Here is a 23208-nt window from a genome sequence, read left to right on the forward strand (position 1 = left end):
GCATGCATTGTAAGGAAAAAACCCTGACCCGCCCATGTCGTGAAGTCCCCTTTACAGATCCATGTGAAAACACTTAGGCACTATTCTATAAATGGGCACGTTAAGTGTGTTTTCATGCAGATCTGATATTTCTGCCCCATTTTGGCGCTTTACGTTCGTTAAAACACTTTTCAGTGCTGAAACCTCCCATGCAGAAATAGCGCCTAACGTTAACAGCCCTATATAGAATTCAAGGGAAATTGTATTGCAAATACTGTGGATGTACTTAATGTTATGTACAGAGGTGGCATTAAGTAATCTACATTATTTACTGGGGTAAGAATACGCGGTAAGTTACAATTTGTTAACTACAAGGCACAGTCCATGTCTCTTCCCCAATTATTTTCTATAATATGCAGTAAATGTGGGGTTTAGTCATGCTAAATGGCAAGCCATTTTGTTTGCTGCTAGCATACTCGTAGCTGTATACTAAGGCCCAGATTCTGTATAGGATGCCCGGGAGGGGCATCCTACACAGAATCGGGCCTACACTACCCAGATTCTGTAACCGGCGTCTATGTTACAGACGCCGGTTACAGAATCGGGTTAGAGTAAACGCGGCTCTAGGGCCTGGGCCAATCAGGCCTTACGCTTAGTGGGGATGGGCGGACCCGATATGCCTAAGGCCTGATTGGGCCAAGCTTCTAGAGCCTGGGCCAATCAGGCCTTAGGCTTAGCGGGGATGGGCTGGGAAGGGGCGGGCCCGCCTCATGTACTTCTATAATTTTGCCTTCTTAAAGTCTATGCACTCTGTATTTCCTCTGACTATCTGCTGAATGTCCGCTGAATGTCCAGCTCTCTTGATTGTAAACCGCCTAGAAGTCGCAAGATTGTGGAAGTATAGAAGAATAAAGTTATTATTATTATTTTTTCGACGAGGCGGGCCTGCCGGCTGGATGGCAGCAAGACCCGGCCGGCCGGCCGGCCAACAATTAGAGGTTAGTTGGGGGGGAGGTTAGTGGGGGGGGGTCATCAGGGGGTGTTAGCATGGGGAGATCCAGAGGGGTCGTCCTCCGGCAGGAGGGGTTGGGCACCCTCCTGCCGGCGATCGGGAGTGTCAGGTGGGCGGCCTTCTGGCAGGAGGAGTTGGGCACCCTCCTGCCGGCGATTGGGGGTGTCGGGTGGGTGGCCTTCCAGCAGGAGGAGTTGGGCACCCTCCTGCCAGCAATCAGGAGTGTCATGTGGGCGGCCTTCCAGCAGGAGGGGTTGGGCACCTTCCTGCCGGCAATCGGACAGGCGGCCCCGGCCGCTATACTTATCACGGCAGGGAGATCCCTTGCCGCGATAAGTATAGCGGCCGCGTAAGCGTCTCTTCCTCTACTAGGGAGACACATAGGGCCGCCTAGGTTCGCCTATGGCCCTTAGGCGAGCTTAGGCGGTCTTGCAGGCCTCCCTAGGCTCCCATTGGGGCCTTCAATATAGGCGGCCCGCCTGGGGAGCATTTTTTATTTTTTTTAAACATGCATCCCGATTGTCTGATTAGACAGCTGCAGGACACCTACAGCTGCCTAAAATCAGGACATACTTTGCAGAATCAGGGCCTAAGAGTGTACACCAGTGATTCTTAAACCTGTCCTAGGAGACCCCCAGCCAATCAGATTTTCAAGATATCCTTAATGAATATGCATGCAGATTTGCATGCCTGTCTCCTCTATTATAAGAATATAAATAAAAACGTAAAGGCAAAGTACATTTAACGGCTTTCTTAGAAGTAAATATCACTTTTCCACATAATCCCCATGCAAGACGACGCATTTGTTGTATCTTTCAATTAGCTTCTGCATTCCAGCAGAGAAGGTTTTCGGTAGCTCCTAAAGCCATGTAAGCTTTACTTCCTTTACTTCATCATGCTTTTTCTTTTGCTCTCTAGGTCACATGTCTCATTTCCAGTGACAATTCTCTCAAGAATACTCAGATATTTATGTTTTATGTTTTATTAACATTTGATATTCCGCTTAAGCATATTACAGATCTAAGCAATTTACAATAAAATACAGGTACTTAGAACTTCTCTATCTGTCCTGAAGGCTCACAATCTTCTTCATATCATCTTAGGAACTGGGTTGCAAGCTCCACGCACTGTTGCTTTTTGGGAACCCATCATGTGCAGACTTTTCTGTATCCCAAGTCATTATGCATTATGGCAAATTTAGATCCATAGCCGATAGCTAAATCTTCAGCCAATTGAGAGACTTATTAATCGAGTGGCACACAGCCACTCCCGAATGAAAGACAGAGGTACAGGGGAAACAGGAAAACAGACCGGCATTAGAGGACAGCTCTGCATCACACGTCTGTCCTCAACGCCATCTTGGTTCCCTTATCCAGAATTTTTTTATTCACCCTTGTATGCAAATCTGCCTCATGCATATTCATTAGAGATATCTTGAAAAACAGACTGGCTTGAGGTCCTCCAGAACAGGTTTAAGAACCACTGGTGTACATTATTTCAACTTTAGTAAAGGATCTCCTAATTTAGCTGATGTGAGGCATATGCTTTGTAAGGCCTCACTCCTATGCACTTTCCAGGACATTAAATTACAGTAGAATCAGGAGACCGAGGAAGGAGTGGGTGGCTGAGTGATGGCCTGTGCTGATATGTGGGCTATTCTCTCTGTAGATTAATTTTCTTTTCAATTTTGTGTGCCGCCTTCACGGCTTTCTGTCTTACTGTCTTCTAATTTTGGGGACTATGAGAAATCATATTTTGCTTTGCAGCCTGTGGAAATGTTTTTTTGGGGATGCTGTATCTTATCTAGTCCTTTGATCAAGGGTAATGCTTGCTGTTCGATTGAAAATGCAAATCATTTTTTAAAGACTGTATAGTCCAATAACCTCACAAAATACTGGGGGTAGTTTTCAAAGCCTGCCCGGTATGTTTTCAAAGCGTGTGGTATGTTTTCACCATTGGTCTTTGTGCAAATTCTCAAAGGAAGAGTCCAGGTATACCTTCACTTTGAAGACTATTGCAATATAATGCATGAATAGACAACAGTACCTCGTTTTTTGTGCAGACTAAACTTATCTGGAAAATGCAATGTACGTGTGCTATTTTCAAAATCCTGCTAACTCATGCTAAAACATGATTGCTTCCCCCTATCCCACCTAGAAATGCACATCTATACATTTAGGTGTGTTAAGGGTAAACAGTTGTAATGGTTGTAAGTGTTTTATAATTTTTCTGTTTTTACAGCTCTGGGTTGTATGTTGGATTCTTTATGTGTGGGTTTTTTTTGGGTGTTTTTGTTTTTTTGGGTTTTTTTTTTTGGGGGGGGGGGTTGGTTTTTGTTATTGTCTTTGTACTGCAATGGGTTTCCTCAGGGTATTCCCAAGATCCCCAAAACACAGATCTCTCAAATCTTTCACATTAGAGACCCATCACCGGCATCCCTATACTTGCATAACTTCTAGAAGTGCATGTCTGCAAACAACTCTCAACTTATATCGAAAAATTCTCCTGCCTCCATCCCTCACAGTTTGGGTTTCACTAACAACATAGCACAGAACTTCTATTAACCTTAACCACCAAAATCAAACAAACCTTAAGCATGGGACACCAGGCAGTTATATCAAATTGAACCAGCTTAAAGCAGTGCTCTTAATTTCTATTTCATTTAGTTTGGTTAGAAGTAGGTGGTGGTTGACCGAGTCAAAGGCAGCTGATCTACTCCAATTTGATATAACTGCCTGGTGTCCCATGCTTAAGGTTTGTTTGATTTTGGTGGTTAAGGTTAATAGAAGTTCTGTGCTATGTTGTTAGTGAAACCCAAACTGTGAGGGATGGAGGCAGGAGAATTTTTCGATATAAGTTGAGAGTTGTTTGCAGACATGCACTTCTAGAAGTTATGCAAGTATAGGGATGCCGGTGATGGGTCTCTAATGTGAAAGATTTGAGAGATCTGTGTTTTGGGGATCTTGGGAATAGGGGTGAGAGCAATATGACACATTTGAGGTGGTAGTTGGCAATGCTGTAGTAGATTTAGGAGTTTGGTCAGCTAGGATATGATGTGATCTGAGGCATCTGCTAATAAACATATAGGGGCTTTGTCAAGGATGCTGCTGTGAGTGTATAGTTTTCTTAGTTGGGAGGCTGTGTCAGATGTTTTTAGAGGCTTGAAACTATTCCAAATTCGGTCAGCCATACAGGGGTCTGCTATCCTGGTATATTCTGGTGTTACAATAATGGTTGTCTTATCAACCTCAGTTTGTATATTTTTTATTTTGTTTAAGAAGAAGTCAGCTAGTATTTGTGCATTTGGCTGGGAATTAATGTCGGACAGCCCTAATTTTGGAGGTGTAGTCATGGTGCGCGTTAGGCAAAATAGCTTTTTTTATATCAAAATTTTTGGATTCAATTTCGCAAGCGTAGAGGGTTCTTTTGGCCAGAAAGTCATCTAAAAATTCAGTGTTGAAAATGCCCACATGGCCATTTTGACTAGTAAGACGTCCAAGTGCCAGTTTATGCCATCTTTTGGACGTCTATCTGTTTTGAAAATGAGCCCCAATATAATGCTCTTACAATGCTCACAAGAAAGTTTAAAAATAAATAAATAAATAACCTCAAACCCTCCTCAACCCCATTCCCCCTCAAATATTATTTAAATTCACATTAGTAAAGTACATGACTTTAATTAGCCTGTCTATGGTCAAGTAGGGGTTCTATCTTTTCTGTAACAGCTCCCATGATCTGGAATTCTCTTCCAACTCACATTAGGGCAGAACAAAACATTGATAAATTCAAAAGTGGGCTAAAATATTTTCTTTTTAAAGATGCCTATGAATAAAGTAACTATTTTACTTTTTTAATTCTCTCTCCTACTAGATTCCCCCTTACCACCTTTTGTGTTTTCCCTTTATGTCTTCTTTTCCTACAAATATTGTAGTTCTCCCCGCCTTCCCTCTATTCTTAGTGTAAGTCATGTTACGTTATGTTAATCGTTGTTCGTTCCCCCATTATATCTTTGTAAAACGCTTAGAATATGATAAGCATGTAATCAAATTTTTTTAATAAACTTGGAAACTTGGAAGTAAATTCATTATCACATAATACAAGCTAAAAATATGGGTTCAGTCTGAAAGAAGCTTCAGACGCATGCTTGTTTGTTTATTTATTTTCTTAAAATAGAATTTAGTTATTTCCATACCATAAAATCATTTCAACAAAATTTCTGCTGACAATTTTTCTCTATCACAACTTTGAGAGACTCGAACTCCACGCTTACAAATGAAGGCAGAGCTCGCTTAGGGCTGATCTCTCAGGGGTCCTCTTACTAAGTGCTAATGTATGCTTAACACAGGAAAAATGGCATCTGTGCATTCTAGATGCATGATATTTATTTTTAAAGTTTCTTTTGAGGAGATGCGTCACAGGCGGGGGAGTGGACAAGGAAATGCTATTCAGCTAGTGTGCTGACGTTACTGCCAAGCTAAACTGATTAGTGCTCCTGCACTGATTTTATTAAATGGTGGCAGATGACCAGAATTTCAACAATATTAGTATATGAGAACGGCGTCCATGATAGGATGTGCAAAGGCCATTTATTAGCCCCTCAGTGATTTAATGGGAAGACTAAATCACACTTTATGATTGGTCAAATGCCACCATTTGACCATAGTAACAGTTTCATATTATTACAGAGTTTGGATTCACAAAAGCTCCTGTGAATAGGTCTTTTAGGAAGAGATTGGAAATAGAAGTCTGCACAGGAACGGGGATCGCGGGAATCCCACGGGTCCCGTGGGAATCCCCCCTAGGTCAACGGGACTCCCACGGGGATGGAACTGGAGTTCCTATCCCAACTCAAGGCCTACCTAATTTTCGGTCCGGTGCCACGCTGACCTCCCGACGAATCAGCAGCAACAGTTTCCGTCACATAGGCAGTAAGCTCAGCAGAAGCACACTTTGGTTCAGCTGCAGCACAACGGGCCAATCACAAACGATTTTAGAACTCTGGGCCAATCACAAACGACCTCAGAGTTCTAAGGTCATTTGTGATTGGCCCATTGTGCTGCAGCTTAACCAATGTGTGATTGTGCTAAACTTGCTGCTTACGTGCTGAGCTCCAGAGGAGGGAGAGCAGGCAGCTGAGTTGCTGCTTCTGGGAGCTGTGACGCTTCACTTTTCGTTGCCTTTTTGTGCGTGTCTAAGGTGCTGCTTTGTGCAGCTGCTTGAGCGAGGAGTGGGATGGCTCTCTAGCTCCTAGCTGCGTTCTGCCCTGCCCCCACCTGAGCTGGCCAAAGTTCTGCGGGGTAAGTGTGGATACAGAGTCTGGAGAAGGGGGGCCGGACCAGGCCAAAACCCTGTGCCTCCCCCTCCACGGCTCCCTACTGCCGTGGTGAAGGTGGCTGCTGCTCCTGGGCACTGGGGTGGCTGGCTGGGAGAGGGCCTACTCCCCCTGCCAAACCACTTGGCAGGAGCTGGCTGGAGCTGCTGAGGTCAGGTTAGTGGGGGTGGGGGAGAGGAAAAGCTTGGCAGGTGCTGGGACTTGGCATGCATGTAATAGGTGGGGGAGGAAAGAGAGGAGAGTCAATTTGGCCCACAGATTAGGCGCAGGTGGGCTTGGGATTGTGAGGGACAGCTAGGGGGAAGTGACAGGCAGGGCAGGGTGAGGAGAAGAAAGAGTGAGAGCTAGCATGAAGGGAGAGAGTGAGGTGACAGGGAGAGAAGGGGGCACAAGATAGCAGAGACAAGTAAGCAAACAGTATGCTAATATGAGAACTAGCAAAAGGGACAGGTGACGACCATCATGATGGGTAGGGAGAATGAGGCAATGGTGACATGGAGCATGGGATGACAGGTGGCTAGAGAATAAGGAGGCAGACAGGCCAGTCAAGGTGATAGCCTTCCACCTTGGGCAGAAAAAGAGGTAGGGAGAGTGAATTGGCAGGCTGGATAGGGTGAAGGTGAAGGGAGAGAATCTGGTGACAAGAACAGGCATAAGGGGTAGAGAAATGATGGTGACAGCCAGGCAGGCCTGCCAGGATCATGGGTAGGGAGAGTGTGGTGATGGTGACAAGGAAGCAAGTGGGCCAGTGTGAGGTGTAGGGAGGTTGTGTTCTGTATGTATGAAAAGTACTGTTTTCTTTTAGCATTGACTGTGTAGGATCGATCTGTATTAATCTGGCTTCAGTTTAACAATAGGTATATTGATGGGTTCATAGACAACGGCGCGAAAGACAAAAGAGCGTGCTGACAATTGAACGCCGCGCCGCACTAAATTACAGTTTTTAGGGGCTCCGTCGGGGGGTTTTGTTGGGGAACCCCCCCAGTTTACTTGATAGACATCGCGCTGGCGTTATGGGAGGTTTGGGGGGTTTAGTTTAGTTAGGGAAAAAGTTTAGTTTTCAGTAAAATGTGGGGGGTTACAACCCCCCACAACGCCCCCACAACGCCCCCACAACGCGGCGCGATGTCTATTAAGTAAAGTGGGGGGTTCCCCCCCACACACCCCACCGTCGGAGCGCTAAAAAAAGTAATTGAGCGGTGCAGCGGCGTGCGCTGCGCTCAATTGTCTGGGCACGCCTTTGTCCCGGCGCGCTTTTGACCTGACACCATATTGATGTTCTAATGCTCACTGCAGTGTTTATGATGCTGCCTTTTCCTAGATGTATCCTTGCTATGTGACTCGTGGATTATTGCTAAAAATATTTTTTTATAGAGAGGCGGTGGTATTAAAAAAGGGGGGGGGTGTTAAAAAATGATTTTATTTTATTGTTGGTTTAAATAAACTAACACTTTAAAAAAAATCAAAACTTTCTGAAGTAATTGCTGCTTTTTATGGGAACAGGTAACTTTTAGGGGGGGATGGGCGGGGACGGAGGAATTCCTCACAAGGATGGGCGGGGATGGAGGGGATTTTGGCAGGGACGGGTGGGATTTTGGTGGGGACGGCTGAGATTTCTGTCCCCGCGCAACTCTCTAATTGGAAAAGCAGAAGTAATTAATTCATAATCCTGTTCCTTTTATTGTTAGTATTTTCTTGCATTATTTTTTGTTCCAGGCATTTGTCCCTGTTTGCTTCCATGATGTGGACTATACGAAACACTGTTTTCCTTGCAGAATGGGTTTTCATTTCTATTGTTTTGCAAATCCATTTTTAAATAAAAAAAAAAAAAAGTCAAAAGTTTTTTCACTTGATTTTTTTTTGTGGCGTTCTTTCTCCTCTTAAAGTTTCAGAAAAATAAAACCTTGGGCAAAAGATGCACCGTTCAAATCTGTAAAAGCTAACTGTATTGAAACACTTTTTAAATCTTTTACCTTTTCACCCAAACTTATCCCCTCTTTTACAAAGGTGCCTAAGCTTTTTAACGCGTGCTAAACACCCACTAAACGCTAACATGTGCATGTTATCCTATGGACACATCAGCGGTTAGTGCACGTGCTGATTCAGCGCACGCTAAAAACTTTTAGTGCACCTTTGTAAAAGAGGGCCTTAGGGCCTGTTTTACAAAGTCACGCTAGCGGCTGCCCTGCGGCAACAGCCCCAAAGCCCTTTAAATCTCTATGAGCTTCGGGGCCGTTACTGCGCTGCAGCTAGCGTGGCTTTGTAAAACAGGCCCTTAAATTTGATCTTTTCTCTGAAACCAGTTTGTGAATATTTTACCTAGCAGGAAAAGAACCAACTAGCTACTGGAAATCAATGAATCAAACAGGGTTGGTTTTTTTTTTTTTTTTAAATTGCCTAATTCAATTCAGGCTTTCTGTGGTGCCTGGTCTAGTTTCCTGCTGCTCCTGACACTCTTATCATTAACAGCATGTTATATCCCCGAAAGTGTAGTGAGATTATATTGTTTGGTTTTTCGAGGGGCTTGTGTTGTGTTTCCTTTGTTGATATCCCATATGAATGACATCATCTTAGGAGGTAGCCATGGTCTTACACAAGGATCTCAAAGTCCCTTCTCGAGGGCCGCAATCCAGTCGGGTTTTCAGGATTTCCCCAATGAATATGCATTGAAAGCAGTGCGTGCACATAGATCTCATGCATATTCATTGGGGAAATCCTGAAAACCCGACTGGATTGCGGCCCTCAAGGAGGGACTTTGAGATCCCTGGTCTAACATTATTGATCTCTCAGGAGATAAGTTCAGCAATTCAAATTGCATGCAGACAATTTTCAGTTTTGTTTCAGCATTTATAAGAATGTAGGGAAAAATACTGATCCGCGATTATGTTTGTGTTCAGTTAGTACAGGGGTAGGGAACTCCGGTCCTTGAGAGCCGTATTCCAGTCGGGTTTTCAGGATTTCCCCAATGAATATGCATGAGACCTATTTGCATGCACTGCTTTCAATGCATATTCATTGAGGAAATCCTGAAAACCCGACTGGAATACGGCTCTCGAGGACCGGAGTTCCCTACCCCTGAGTTAGTACTTGAATGAAGGCAAATCACCTGAAACTAATCGTGGCCTAGACTCGGGTGTTGTTATTAACCAGTCTTCCTTTGCCTAATTTCCCTTTACTATTGATTAAGACATCACACTTATAGTTCATGAGATTCAATATCGTGGCATGCTCGGAACCGGCAGTGGCGTGCAGTCAGTCCAGAAAAGCGTTGCTAAGGAGTCATATCCCTGACGCAGCGGGGATGTAACTTTATCCTGCGAAACGCAGGCCTCATCGGAAGATCGAAAGTATAAGCAATGGCCCTGGTTTCAAAAAGAGCAAAAAAGCTAAGTACTTTAAGTTTTGAGAAACATTGAATTAACTGAAGTACTTATAGCACATAATCACTTTCCATAAAGCACTTTGAAACACCAGTGCACTTTAAAAATACAGCATAGCTGCCGATTTCGAGTGTTGAAATGAATTGTAGTTCTTTAATGAAAAAAATCCCCAACCATGAAAGACTATTGAATTATAAAGACGGATGACAATAACAGTACTGTAAAGTTAAATTATAATCCCCCCTTTTACAAAACCGCAGTAGGAACTCTATGAGTGTCAGGAGCAGCGCAGACCATTCAGCACGCCCGGCCTGTGCTAAAAAAAAACCACGCTATTGCGGTTTTGTAAGAGGGGGGGATGTCTTTGATGTTATTTGATATTTTTTATTGTATTTTATGAGATTATATTTTGTATTATTTGTTATTATTGTGTATGTTATTGTTTGTACCCCACCTGGAATTTTGTTTTTAATATAATTAACTGCTTTATTGAGTTTGGCAAATAAAACACAATAACGCTAACTGTCAAAACACCTAAAATTACAAAACTAAACGAGAGATGTTTGGGATTTCTTGAAAACATCCCTCCCAATTCAGAATAAGCTGTAGTCCACCTCAAACAAAATTACCATCCCTTCCCCACTCTATATCCCCCACCCCAACTCCACCGGGCCTGATCCCTCCTTCATGTCTCAAACCAGTGCAATTTCTGAGCAAAATTTCCCATTTCCTGATATTTCAAAGTAGTAAGCTTATATACGAGTAACACATACCACTCATCCAGTTTCCGAGATACCAATTTCTAGCCAAGCAGCAGCAGTGATCACCTTGCAGCTGCCAGCGCCAACTTGGCTGCGGTCAGCAACATTTTGCAAAAGAAATCTCACTTTCATCCATATCTGACTCGTACAAATACAGAAATACCCAATCCATTTTGGGGTCAACTCTCCTATCCAGAATTTGAGAGAGCACTTCTGAAGCCCCCACTCAGAAGTCATGAGCCACCCTGCACTCCCACCACATATGTAAATATGTCCCGTCCATCTCACAGCTCCTCCAGCAAAGCCCATTACCACCACCTTTAATTCATTCCAAAAGCACTGGAGTGTAGTACCATCTCATCAGGGTTTTATATCCACTTTCTACCTGAGCAGTTGCCATACCCAAAGTTTTAGTGTGGTACCATACAGTTTCCCACTCTAGCACAGTTAACAGCCACCCCAGATCAGCCTCCCAAGCCTGAATATATTTCAGGGAGCTCACTCCTTCTTGAATTCCAATATTAATAAATGATTGAGATAATTCCCTTTGATAAGGATGGCACTAAAAGCTTCTCAAAATCTGTTTTCCCCAGTAAGAAGTCACTGCGGTAAATTCTGATGCTCATAGGAATTCTATGAGTATCAGAGCTTTCACTGCAGCGGCCTGCAATTAAAAAAAAACCTAATGCAGCTTGATGAAAGGGGGGGGCCATAATTTGTATACCACAATCAGTTTGGTTAATACAAAATTTGGACTTTTGTAAGGTGAACAGGAGAAATATGTTGACTTACTACATAAATATCATCAAAATGTAAATAAGAACCACCTTGACTCTCACTGCAGTGTTTTTGTTATCTGTCATTGGGTAGGGCAAAAAACACAACTAGAAGGTTCCAATACCACAAGTCTATGCAAACTGTTATCCATAGTCATGAAGTGATACAGGAGTTGCCAATCATTGTACACATGACAAATTGTTGCCTGATGATCACGTAAATGGATATGAAGGTGCTAGAACCAGAGATTCCCTGTTACATTTTACCCAATGGGTAGCAATAGAGAATGAGGCAAGGAAGGCAGATTGGCACTTGTTTCTCCTTTCATGACAATGATAAGAAAACCTGTCTTAATAACAAAGAAATTCACAGAAGTGGTACAAAACACCATGACACAGATCCAGACACAATGAAAATGGAAGACAAAAACAGTCATGAATACCAAAATAAAAGGCATTGCTGGCAAGAGGAAGTACAGTAAGAGAAGGAATGTGCCTTGTGAATGAAAAGACAGTTTCACAGCTGTGGTGATGTTAGAACATAAGAAAACAATCAAAAGAGGAACTGGAGAAAAAAAATATATAAACAACAATTTTCAAATACTCCAGTAAAATACTTGTGCTGGGAGCTTATGCGCTCAAATGTCTAACCCCTGATATCTTCAGACATATATGAATTGAATTTCAAACAAACATCAATCATGGGGAAAAATGCCTCAGAAGCTGCAGGGCTTGAAATGCAATTCATATATGTCTGAAGATATCAGGGGTTAGGCATTTAAGAACATAAGAATAGCCTTACTGGGTCAGAACAAATGGTCCATGAAGCCCAGTAGCCCGTTCTCACGGTAGCTAATCCAGGTCACTAGTACCTGGCCAAAACCCAAAGAGTAGCAACATTCCATGCTACTGATCCAGGGCAAGCAGAGCCTCTCCCCCCCCCCCCCCCCCCGTGTCTTAATAACAGACTATGGACTTTTCCTCCAAGAAATTGTCCAAACCTTTCTTAAAACCAGCTACGCTATCCACTTTTACCACAACCTCTGGCAATGCATTCCAGATCTTAACTATTCTCTGAATGAAAAAATATTTCCTCCTATTGATTTTAAAAGTATTTCCCTGTAACTTAATTGAATGTCCCCTTTTTGACGGAGTGGAAAATCAATCCACATATACCCGTTCTACTCCACTCAGGATTTTGTAGACTTTAATCATATCTCCCCTCAGTCACCTCTTTTCCAAGCTGAAGAGCCCTAACCTTTTTAGTCTTTCCTCATACGAGAGGAGTTCCATCCCCTTTATCATCTTGGTCGCTCTTCTTTGAACCTTTTCTAGTGTTGCTATTTCTTTCTTGAGATAAGGAGACCAGAATTGAATGCAATACTCCAGGTTCACAAGGATTCACCAGAACGACCCACCAGCATTGTTCAATTTTGTCAGGCCCAACTTAAAGAGAAGGTGGAGGAAGATGTGGAAACAAAAGGATGAGGAATGAAAATAGGAAAAGAAGCAAGAAGAGGAGTAAGAATGATTGTATAGACAGAAAGAGAATGATATGAAAGGAGTTCAAGTTCAATTTATTTGATATACCACAAATATAAAACCAGAGTTAAAATCTAAGCGGTTTACAGCATCATTAAAAAAAGGGTGGGGGAACATACTAAGACCGTTAACAAGGATAAGGTCTACAGACATAAGTAGGAATATGAGGAAAGAACGAAGAGGTTAGTTATGGAGGAAGGGAAAGCCATACAGGATAACAGGTGAAGAAGAGGAGAAGTGATGGAAAAGAGAAAACAACGGATTGAAATTGAGGGAATCCAATATAAAAGCAAACTACCAGAGCGAACTTGTATACTGTCTCTGCAATAGTACTAACATTAGCGCACTATAGAAGAGTTCACAATGACACAGGATGTACTGCTCTATGAGAAGTTGAAGACAAAGAGAATTCAGCATTCTTTCTTCACACATATAGCTTATCCGCCAAATGAGAACTAAAATAAAAAATATATATTAATTTTCTTACCTTGTCTGCCATAATCATTGAAGATCCACCATGAATACCCAGGATAGGTGTGAGGGTCTGGGCAGAGATGAAGTCTAGAATTTGGGCAATAGCTTCCTGGTCTGTGTCATCCCCGAAGACAACACCTTGAATCTTTTTATCAGACATGAGATCACAGATGCGGGTGATGATGCTTTTGGGGTCTGTCTCATTCATGGTGACCAATTCAACACGAGGTAGCACGGACAAGTCATGGAAGTCATCTTTCTCATGGGCGTCTTTGATGGCCACCTCATCTGATGTACCCACCAAGACTACAGCGATACCCACAGTGGGATGTTTCTGGGCATGGCCACCCATTACGAGGAGCGCCATGAGGCAGATTTTTAAGAAGTCGCATAACCGCTGAGGCCTCATCTTCAGCTATAATACTCCCTGTGAGGAGAAAAGAGGAGTAAGAAATTAATGCAACAAACAACTATGTGAACTCAGTTCCAATAGATCAATGAGAAATATAACTGTAAAGCCTACATTAGTTTCAAGTCAAACCTCATGACAACAAGGATATAAAGTTTTACATAGCACTGGCAGTACAGTGGTTAGAATGCAGGGCTGTAAGCTTGCTGACTCAAATCCTATTCCTCTATTCAAGGGGTTCCCAATCCAATCTTCAGTACACACCAAGATAGTCTCGTATTCAGGATACCCAGTGGCGTAGTAAGGAGGAGCAGAGGGGGCAATCTGCCCCAGGCACCATCTTGGTGGAGGGTACCAGCATTCGTCTTCCTCTCCACCACCCCCACCCTTCCATCTCCCACACACATATCATTTCCTTTCCCCTGTACCTCTTCAACGTACCCAGCGTGAGCAGCAACCTCAAGCTGCTGCTTGTGCCAGCGTCAGCTCTTCCTCCGACATCACTTCTTGGACCCATGCCAGAAATATTACACATTTTCAGCCACAGCAATGCAATAGAAGTGGGCCCAAAGTCAGACCTGCTCTCTTTTTAAAGGGCTGGGCTGGTACTTAGTGAAAAATACTCCACCCTTCCCAAACCCCTTTCAAAATAGTTGCATAGAATCCCAGACTTCTGCTAATCTTCCTACTTCCAATCCCCTTTCAAAATACCCCCAGACCCTGCACCTAACAGGGGTTTCTCTAATGCAGATGTGGGTAACCACGGTCTGGGCCACAACTCAGTCGGGCTTTTAAGATTTTCACAATGAATATTCACAAGATCTACAAGCATTTGCATACAATGGAAGCAATACATGCAAATCTAATCTCATGCATTTTTATGAGGGAAATCTTGAAAATCTGACTGGGTTGTTGCCCTGGAGGACAGTGGTTTTCTACCCCTGCTCTAATAAGTGTTGAGGCGAAGGGACACTAGAAATCTCCGGATACTTGTTTCCTGGTGGTTCCTAATCAAAATGGTGGTCTCGGCACCCTAATGAAAGTCTTGTGGTAATGCTGCTAAGGAGTCAGGCTGCCAAGTACTACATTTGTAGTATTTCTTTAACTTTTTACATCATGAATACCCTTTATCTTCTAAGTCAGGGGTGCCCAATATGTCAATCGCGGTCGACCAGTAGATCTCAAAGGCAATGCGAGTCGATCGCGGAGCCCATCCTGGGTTCCATGATAAGACTCACGTTGCCTTCACGATCTACTGGGCCAATCATCCTTCCTCTCCCCGACGTCCCCCACCACCGCCCCAAGCTCTCCCTGCAGAAGTGTTCTCCCCGACATCAATTCTGATGTCGGAGTGGAAGTTCCGGGTCAACCAATTGCTGCCTGGCTGGCCTGGAACTTCCTCTCCAACATCAGAACTGACGTTAGGGAGAAGGCTGCTTGCCTGTTGCAGCATTGGAAAATGAAGAACTCGGCAATGGCGGCATCTGCGGTGGCTTGGGGGCCCAGAAGTCAGCGGTATTCCCAGAAATTGGCGGTGCCTTGGGGGCCTGTTCCCAGACAACAGCCCGGCAGTGGCTTGGGGAGAAACAAAGGGGAGACAAAGACAAAGAGGCAGAACAGGGAGACAGATAAGAAGGCAGAAAAGAAAGAAAGGGGGCAAGGAGACAGAATAATAATAATAATAATAATTTTATTTTTTATATACCGCCATACCTGGAGAGTTCTAGGCGGTTTACATAAATTACATTAGGATCTACGTTAACAAGCAGATTTACAAACAAATAATCGATTATATAATAAGTAAAAACCGAAATTGACAGAAGATGGAAGGAGCTTGTTGAAGATAGGGAAGAGAGAAGCTATTAAGAGGGGGGGGGAGAGGTGATAATGTGAACAGGTGGGGCCATTAGGGGTCTTGTTTGCTGAATAGGTAGGTTTTCAGTGATTTTCTGAAGTCGAAGTAGGAGGGGGTCTCGAGTATCATTTGGGCCAGCCATGGGTTGAGCGAGAAAGAGAGAGAAAGTAAGAAAGGGGCATGGAGACAGAAAGACAGACAGAGAGAGAAAGAAAGAAAGGGGCAGGGAGACAGACAGAAAGAAAGAAAGGGAAGGGGAGGGGGCAGGGAGAGAGGAAGAAAAAGTTGGACTCATGGAAGGACAGAGATGTTGGTTGGGGAATGGAATGAGGTCTGGAGGAGACGAAGCATACAGGAGGCAGAAAGAAGGGAAGAAATATTGGATGCACAGTCAGAAGAAGAAAGTGCAACCAGAGACTCATGAAATCACCAGACAACAAAGGTAGGAAAAATGATTTTATTTTCAATTTAGTGATCAAAATGTGTCCGTTTTGAGAATTTATATCTTCTGTGTATATTTTGTACTATGGCCTCCTTTTACTAAACCGCAGTTGTGGATTGTAGCGCAAGGAGCCTATGAGGGTCAAGAGCAGTGTGGGGCATTCAGCGCAGCTCCCTGCGCTAAAAATTGCTATCGCAGTTTAGTAAAAAGGGAAGGGGTATATTTTTCTAATTTTGTATAGTTGTTACTGAGGTGACACTGCATATTTTAAAGTCATCTGCCTTGGCCTCTTTGAAAAAAAAAAAAACCTTGAATATAAATAATTACCATTTTCTCTGCCTACAGTGTGTTTTTTTTTTAATTTTATTGTTGGTAGATCATTTTGACTTGGTCATTTTAAAATTAGCTTGCAAGCCAAAAAAGTGTGGGCACCCCTTTTCTAAGTCAAACCGTCTATTTTACTTTAATGTTTTTCTGAAATTGCAAACTGCTTTGAATGACCTTCATTAAAGAGTAAAGGAGATAGGACTTTTTCTGTGTGGTTTACATAATCAAAGCAGTTTACATGGGGCAATGAAAAAAAAACTTGCCCAGAGTCACAAAGAGCTGCAGTGGGAACTGAACTCAAAACGTCAGGGTGCTGAGGCAGCTGATCTACCAGGCCACTCCTCCATCCCATTAGATTTGGCAGTGTATGAGATTTTATAAATAAATTGTAACCATCACCATCCCACACACCCCAAATTGTTACTTTAAACATTTTATACCCATCTCCCAACAATCCATCCTGTGACATCTTGCTATTGGACTAACAATGTTTTTATGACTATGTTGAAAGTGCTGGATCTACCTTAAGAACACAAGAATTGTCATACTGGGATAGACCGAAGGTCCATCAAGTCCAGTATCCTGTTTCCAATAGTTACCAACCCAGGTCCCAAGGACCTAGCTATATCCAAAGTAGATTTTATACTGCTTATCCTAGGAATAAGCAGAGGATTTCCCCAAGCCATCTCAATAATGGCCTATGGACTTCTTCAAGTTAATGTAAAATAGATCTGTTTCTGCCTCGAACCATATAACTTGCAAGTCTAAAAGTCCTATTTTGTAAAGATTGTTTACATCCAAAAATAACCTTGAACAGTTCGCAGCTTGTTTTACGAAAGGCTTACGAAACATGGACCTTTTTCTCAAACTATCCATAAGAATCCCTAGTAAAACCAGCAATCTAAACTAAATCTCACTGCAGCACTTGTACTCCACCAAGTCCCCCTTGAGGTTCAAAGCAGATCAAATCTGAGAATAGAGCAAGGCATACCCTAGGAATTACCAAAAAATTTTAAACAAGTGAATATAAAATTAACCGAAATAGTTTTTAAATAAAAATATCATGCAAGAAAAATGAAATAAAGAGTAAGATTTTAAAGATTGTCATTCACAGGGTAATGAATTCCATACTTCAACTGCTTAGAAATTCAAAGAGCTCTCAAGGGTCCTCTAAAAATGGACCTCTTTTTACTGAAAAAAAATAAAGCTCCTCTTTCACTAAGCCACAGTAGAGGTGGCCTGGGGTGCTAAATATTCTGACACTCATAGGACTTCTATGAGCACCAGAGCAGTTTCAGAGCATTTAGAGCTCCCAGCCATGATAGAAACATCTGCCGTAGCTTAGTAAAATGGGGAAAGTAAAAAAAAAATCTCCATACCTCTATGTGGTCTAATCTATTTTGGAAAAGAGAATCGCAGTGGAATTGGGGGGATAGAAGGAAGGGCTGAGAGGGAAAAATGGACATGGAGGGGAGGGAGAAATGGCGCATGTGGAAAAAGCATGTTAATTGTGAGTGGGGTTGGGGAGGAAGGAAGGAAAATTGTTGCAGGAGGGATGACAGTGGTGAGAGAGAGGGAGACATGGACATAGGAAGAAATGGTGCATGGGGAGAGAAAATGTTAGTAGCCCAGATTGTGGCCCAAAAAGTTCTGTCTTTGTTTGGAACTAAGCCGCAGTAGAGGTTTCTACCGTGGCCCGGAGCAGCTTCGCAACATTTAGCACTCCGGGCAAAAGGTAGAAAAAGAGGGTCTTTATTATGGACTGTGATGAAAGCGACAGGCAGGCAACAGTGCCTTGTGGAAAAAGTGGAAGCCAAGCTAATAAAAGACCTGAATCATGCTGAGTTGACCCGGAATCATTCCATTTTCCATCAAACTGTGGAATTCAGAGGGAGAAAGATGAAAGAGGATGGAATATACATAAACATCATGTGATGTACGTGCTGACTGAAGGAGCAAATAAACAAATTTTTTTGTTTCAAGCATAACCTAAGGGGATTTTTTCGCCAATGATAGAAAGCTGAAAGTGAGCTATTGAACAATGGAAGCTCTCTTTTCAAGTCTCAAAGCAACGCTAGCTTTGTAGCATCTGAGGCATTTCCCCTATAATGTTTTATGGGCTTGAAGTTTACCTGCAGTTGCATGCATATGAAGGGGTAAGGTATTGAGCATGTTCCACCAGTGTACATTAGAACTGGAAAATGTGTTTATTTGATTGAGAATTGAGTTTCCAGTCCCTCTGTTTTTTGTTCTGACTGAAGGAGCTACATAGCTCTACTGTATAAAGGAGAGCATCTTGTCAAATGGTAACACTGTATGGAAATTACACCATGCAAATTTTGCTCCTTACTGAGGATGAACACTCAAAGAAGCTGCAGTGCTGTTTATCATCAGTAATAACACCAGAAAAAGAGGAGTTCTACTGGTGAAGAAAGAACTTTAGATTTTCAAAGACTTTCTCTTGTGTGTTTATAGTCTGTGCCTTTCTGCAGGTTTCCGTTACACAAGGAAAACGGTTAAGGCAGGGGTGTCCAATGTCGGTCCTCGAGGGCCGCAATCCAGTCGGGTTTTCAGGATTTCCCCAATGAATATGCATGAGATCTATTTGCATGCACTGCTTTCAATGCATATTCATTGGGGAAATCCTGAAAACCCGACTGGATTGCGGCCCTCGAGGACCGACATTGGACACCCCTGAGTTAAGGTCTGTATACTGTATAATTGACTTTAGTCTAGCAGAGAGATGATCTGGCTAGCCTAGAGGCTTGGAAGACCAGAAGACTCAGGAGAGGTTTAGATCAAGGACTTTTGACTAATGCTTAAGTTACATATTTCTATTTCACTTATTTATTTTTGATATATTTGTACTCAAGGGAGAAAAATAACAAAATTATTGTATAATAAACGACAAAATCTTTAAAAACCTCAACAAACTGGTGCTCCAATTAATTGGTTTATGTTGTAACTGCTCTCATAACTCATTTTGAACTGCAGGTTGCTGCTAACCATTCCATTAAGGACAGCACTCCCCGCCTGTAACTGTTCATTTTTTTTTTTTATAGTAAGAACAGTGCCATGTTTGTGATTTCCCAGGATAGGACTTCACAGTTCATGTGATCTGCCAACAGTGGAATGTTCTGACACAGTGACAAAATTCATCACCGTTCCCGTCCCCGCGGATAACCGCGGGAAATAATCCCATGTCATTTTCTAGTGTCTATTTCAACCTCGGTCATTCTACACCAGCATTCTTCAAAGCAAAGCTTGCGGGTCAGTGGTTGTGCCCAATTATACTCTGATTCTTCCCTCTCTCCTTAAAGAATGACATGAAGATGGTTATCCGCGGGGATGGGAACGGTGATGAATTTTGTCACCGTGTCATTCTCTATGTTCTAACTCAAGGCCTATTTCAAGAGCAAGTTTGCTCTAGTAATGTCATATGTTATTTGAGCCTTGAAGTACCTTGTGCTAGTGTTTGGATCATAGGTGCCAACATTTCAAAGTAACCAGAAGTGTCCACCTGTGATGTAGCCATGGGTGGGCCTAGGCATAGGAGGCTCCAAAACACCTCAGTGGTGGCACCTCACTCCTCTCTCTCCCTCTTCTCCATCTGTTGCCCGGCATCTGTCCATCTGTTTGAGTCCTACCCTAGTCTATAGAAATCGCCACCGGATGCATCTCTCAGATAATCCCGGGGGAGGGCCTTGGGAAGGGCCTTAGAAAGAGACAAACAGATGTCAGGCCCTAGGCCCGCAGAGAAGCAGATGCCGATTTAGGGCAGAGGAGAGTGAGAAAGAAGTAGGGTCAGAGAGGATGGAAGGGAAGAGAGAGGGAGTGATGGATGCAGGGTGGAAGGGAAGGTTTAAAAAAAATTGCATGTATGTGCAGGGCTGGGGGTAAGAAGAGCCCACCCAGGTTAAATCTGGGTCCACCCAAAATGGCAGGTCTGACTATGACCCTAGTGCCCACACAGTACAAATTACTACTCATTGTACACAAATAAAGGAATTTGCTCAGTGTTTGGGGTGCTCAGCATCCACTACTCCCACAGAGCTGGTTCCTCTGGATGTCTCTATCGATAGATTTGAAATGCAGTTAGCAAAAGTATGGATGTCATTTTTAAGGGATCATAATTATAATAACCCTAGGGAAGAGGTTCTCAACACGTGGTAGATATGCAGCACTGCGTGGCTTTCCCACCCCTCTTCCTCCTCAACCCCCTGGTGGAGCTACTGTGGTTACTGCTGCCACAGTCCCTACAATTAATTTTGCAGTCTTGGTCCTGCGGTCCCTGCTTCTCCTGCACTACTCTGTTGCTTCAATGGGTTAGCTGTAGCAATTTCTACAAGCTACCTGCCTCTAACCCGGAAGCTTCTCTTCTGCCAGATCCCGCCCTCTGTCAGAACTTCCTGTTTCTGCCTGGGTGGGACACAACAGAGAAGAGGCTTCCGGATTAACAGTAGGCAGCATGTAAGAATCGCTGGCGCTAACCCATTGAAGCAAGAGGAAGCATGTTATTTGTGAGTGGAGCTGGAGTTTGGGGAGGGAGGGAAGGAAGGAAAAATGTTGCAGGAGGAATGAGAGTGGTGAGAGAGGGAGAAATGGACAGGGAGTGGAAAGGAGGGAGAAATGGTAAATGGGGAGAGAGCATGTTGAATTGTGAGTGGAGTTAGGGGGATGAAAGGAAGGAAAATTGTTGCAAGATGGGGTGAGAGTGATAAGAGAGGGAGAAATGGACATAGAGGTGAGGGAGAAATGGTGCATCTGGAGAAAGCATGTTCATTGTGAGTGGGGTTGGGGAGGAAGGAAGGAAAATTGTTGCAGGAGTGATGAAAGTTGTGAGAGAGGGAGAAATGGACATGGTGGAGGGGAGGAAGAAATGGTGCATGGGGAGAGAGAATGTTAGTTGTGAGTGGGGTTAGAGAGAGATGGACTAGGGGGGTGGGAAGGAGAGATGTCACACTCGAGGGAAGGGGCGAGGAGAGAGATATAAAGAGTGCAGGAGGCAGAAAGTGTTGGACACATGGAGAGAGAGAGAGGGAGAGATGTTGGATGGGGGAGGGCAGAAAGGAGGGAAGGAAAACTGTCATCCTCAGGGGAAAAGAGAGTGGGCAGAGAGTGAAAAGTTGGACTCATGGAGGAAGACAGATGTTGGTTGGGTGAGGGAATGAGGACCAGAGGAGAGGAAGCGTGCAAGAGGCAGAGAAAAAAATATGTTGCATTCTTTCTGCCTCCCATTCCATCTCTGGGAATCTCCAGACTCTAGAAACAGATGAGAACAGGGTAAGGCAGGGATGAGAAGGTGGGGACATGGAGACAAAATTCAGGGTAAAGGATGGCAGGCACGGGCAGGGGGGCAAGGCAGTAGGGAAGCTGTTGGGCAAAATTTTTATAGTGCTTATCTGCCACCACTTTCTAATGACCTTCATTGTTTGGCTTCTGGCAGTTTCTTGTTTCTATTATTCCCAAACCCCTTACTTCCCGTTAGTAGTTCAGAGGAGGAATCCTCTCCCTGTTCCTTGTAGGGGGGGGGGGGTGTTCAGCTCCAGGGACACCGTCTCATCCTTCGCCTCAGCCTCAGGCAGCAGGTTGCCTTGAGGTGCCCCAGAAGGCAGCCAACTAATGAAGTACCCTTGGTTGTTTATTCTTAAAGGTCTCGTAGTTAAAGAGTATATACATAATTAAGGAAGATTAACAAACGTGTTTTCTAATTATTTTGTGGTAATACTGATTGAGTGTCATCATATGCAAGTTAGTGCTGGTACCTGGTTCTGAGCCTTTTGTGGTCTAATCAGCCATAAAGAAATGGGTACATAATTATTCGCCAAGTAATGTTTATGTGTTATTTGTGTAATTACTGGAAATGTACTGTAATTATTGCTGTAAATTTGTGTCTGTGAGTCCCAAATTTGAAACAACTGGAGGGAGGGTATAAAAATCTTTACAGGACCCTCACTAGTCCTGTATACTCCTTCTTCCTGGGATGGCTGCAATGCGATGCCTACTCCTATATATATATATATATATGTTAGAGCAGAGCATTTACTGAGTGTGATGTGGTTGCTGTGGCTGGGAGAAAAAGCAGTACGTTAAGGGGCGTCTTTGGGCCTCTCTTATTATTTTATGTCTGTTTTAATTTGTGCCCAGTGTGAAATTAAATATAACAGGACAGAGATTTTTACCCACCCCTCAGCCTGCAATTTAGTCAGAAAGTGGAACAAAAGCTTGAACCTCAAAGAAAATGAGCAAAGAAAGGGAAGCCTCACTCAGGAGCTGGGCTACAAGACGACACTGTGTACTATTGTTCTGCCCCTCATTCTGTGTTGTTTTGCATTTGTAGTTAAGTTGTATCTTGAACTACCAAGTCACGACCTTCTAGTTATACTTCTAAGATCATTGGTCACTTCCTCTGCACGGGATCCCACCGCCACCACAACCCTGCTAAGCGGCAGTGATGCCAAACAGCAAATTCTGGGTGAGCCTAAGGGTGGAGTGGATGGGCATGAAATCCTTTCCACCCCCCACCCCCACCCCCGCAACTTCAAATATAAATATCTGAGCTGCTGGCAATCCCCTAGACCTGCCAGCCGAAAACCTCCACCTTCAATAGCACTCAGTGAACCAGAATGCCTTTGAGCTCAGTAGTCATCTCGACGGCAGTATTTCTGAGCCTGAGCTGGCACCTTTCAAGCTTTGTCATACTTGTGTGAAAACTGAGCATGCGCAACCCACACATGCAGGAAAAGTTTGAGTGTGAGCTGAGTGCCACATCGGGATCAGGAATGCTGCCACCAAGCCAACTCCAGAGCTTGGTGGCATGGTGGTTTTAAGTTTCTGTGTGCCTTTGGAGGACTGAAGGTCTTCAGCTGGCAGGACTTTGGGATCCCTATCAGTGACAGTACAGGTACTCCACTGCTGG

At 43.5% G+C, this 23208-nt stretch overlaps 1 protein-coding gene across 3 annotated transcripts in view; it reads right to left on the reverse strand.

Annotated features, from left to right (window-relative positions):
• Positions 1–23208, reverse strand: part of GRIN2B (glutamate ionotropic receptor NMDA type subunit 2B) — a 958742-nt gene that overhangs the window by 853314 nt on the left and 82220 nt on the right. For 2 of the 3 annotated variants that reach the window (XM_033935220.1, XM_033935221.1), the window contains exon 2: positions 13270–13683. In XM_033935220.1, coding sequence (XP_033791111.1) covers positions 13270–13665 — 396 coding nt within the window. In that variant the 5' untranslated portion in view covers positions 13666–13683. Of the gene's footprint in view, positions 1–13269; positions 13684–23208 lie in introns of those variants that run through there. The other variant, XM_033935222.1, reaches the window with a different exon arrangement.

Source organism: Geotrypetes seraphini, chromosome 2 (genome assembly GCF_902459505.1).
Source record: "Geotrypetes seraphini chromosome 2, aGeoSer1.1, whole genome shotgun sequence".
NCBI lineage: Eukaryota > Metazoa > Chordata > Amphibia > Gymnophiona > Dermophiidae > Geotrypetes > Geotrypetes seraphini.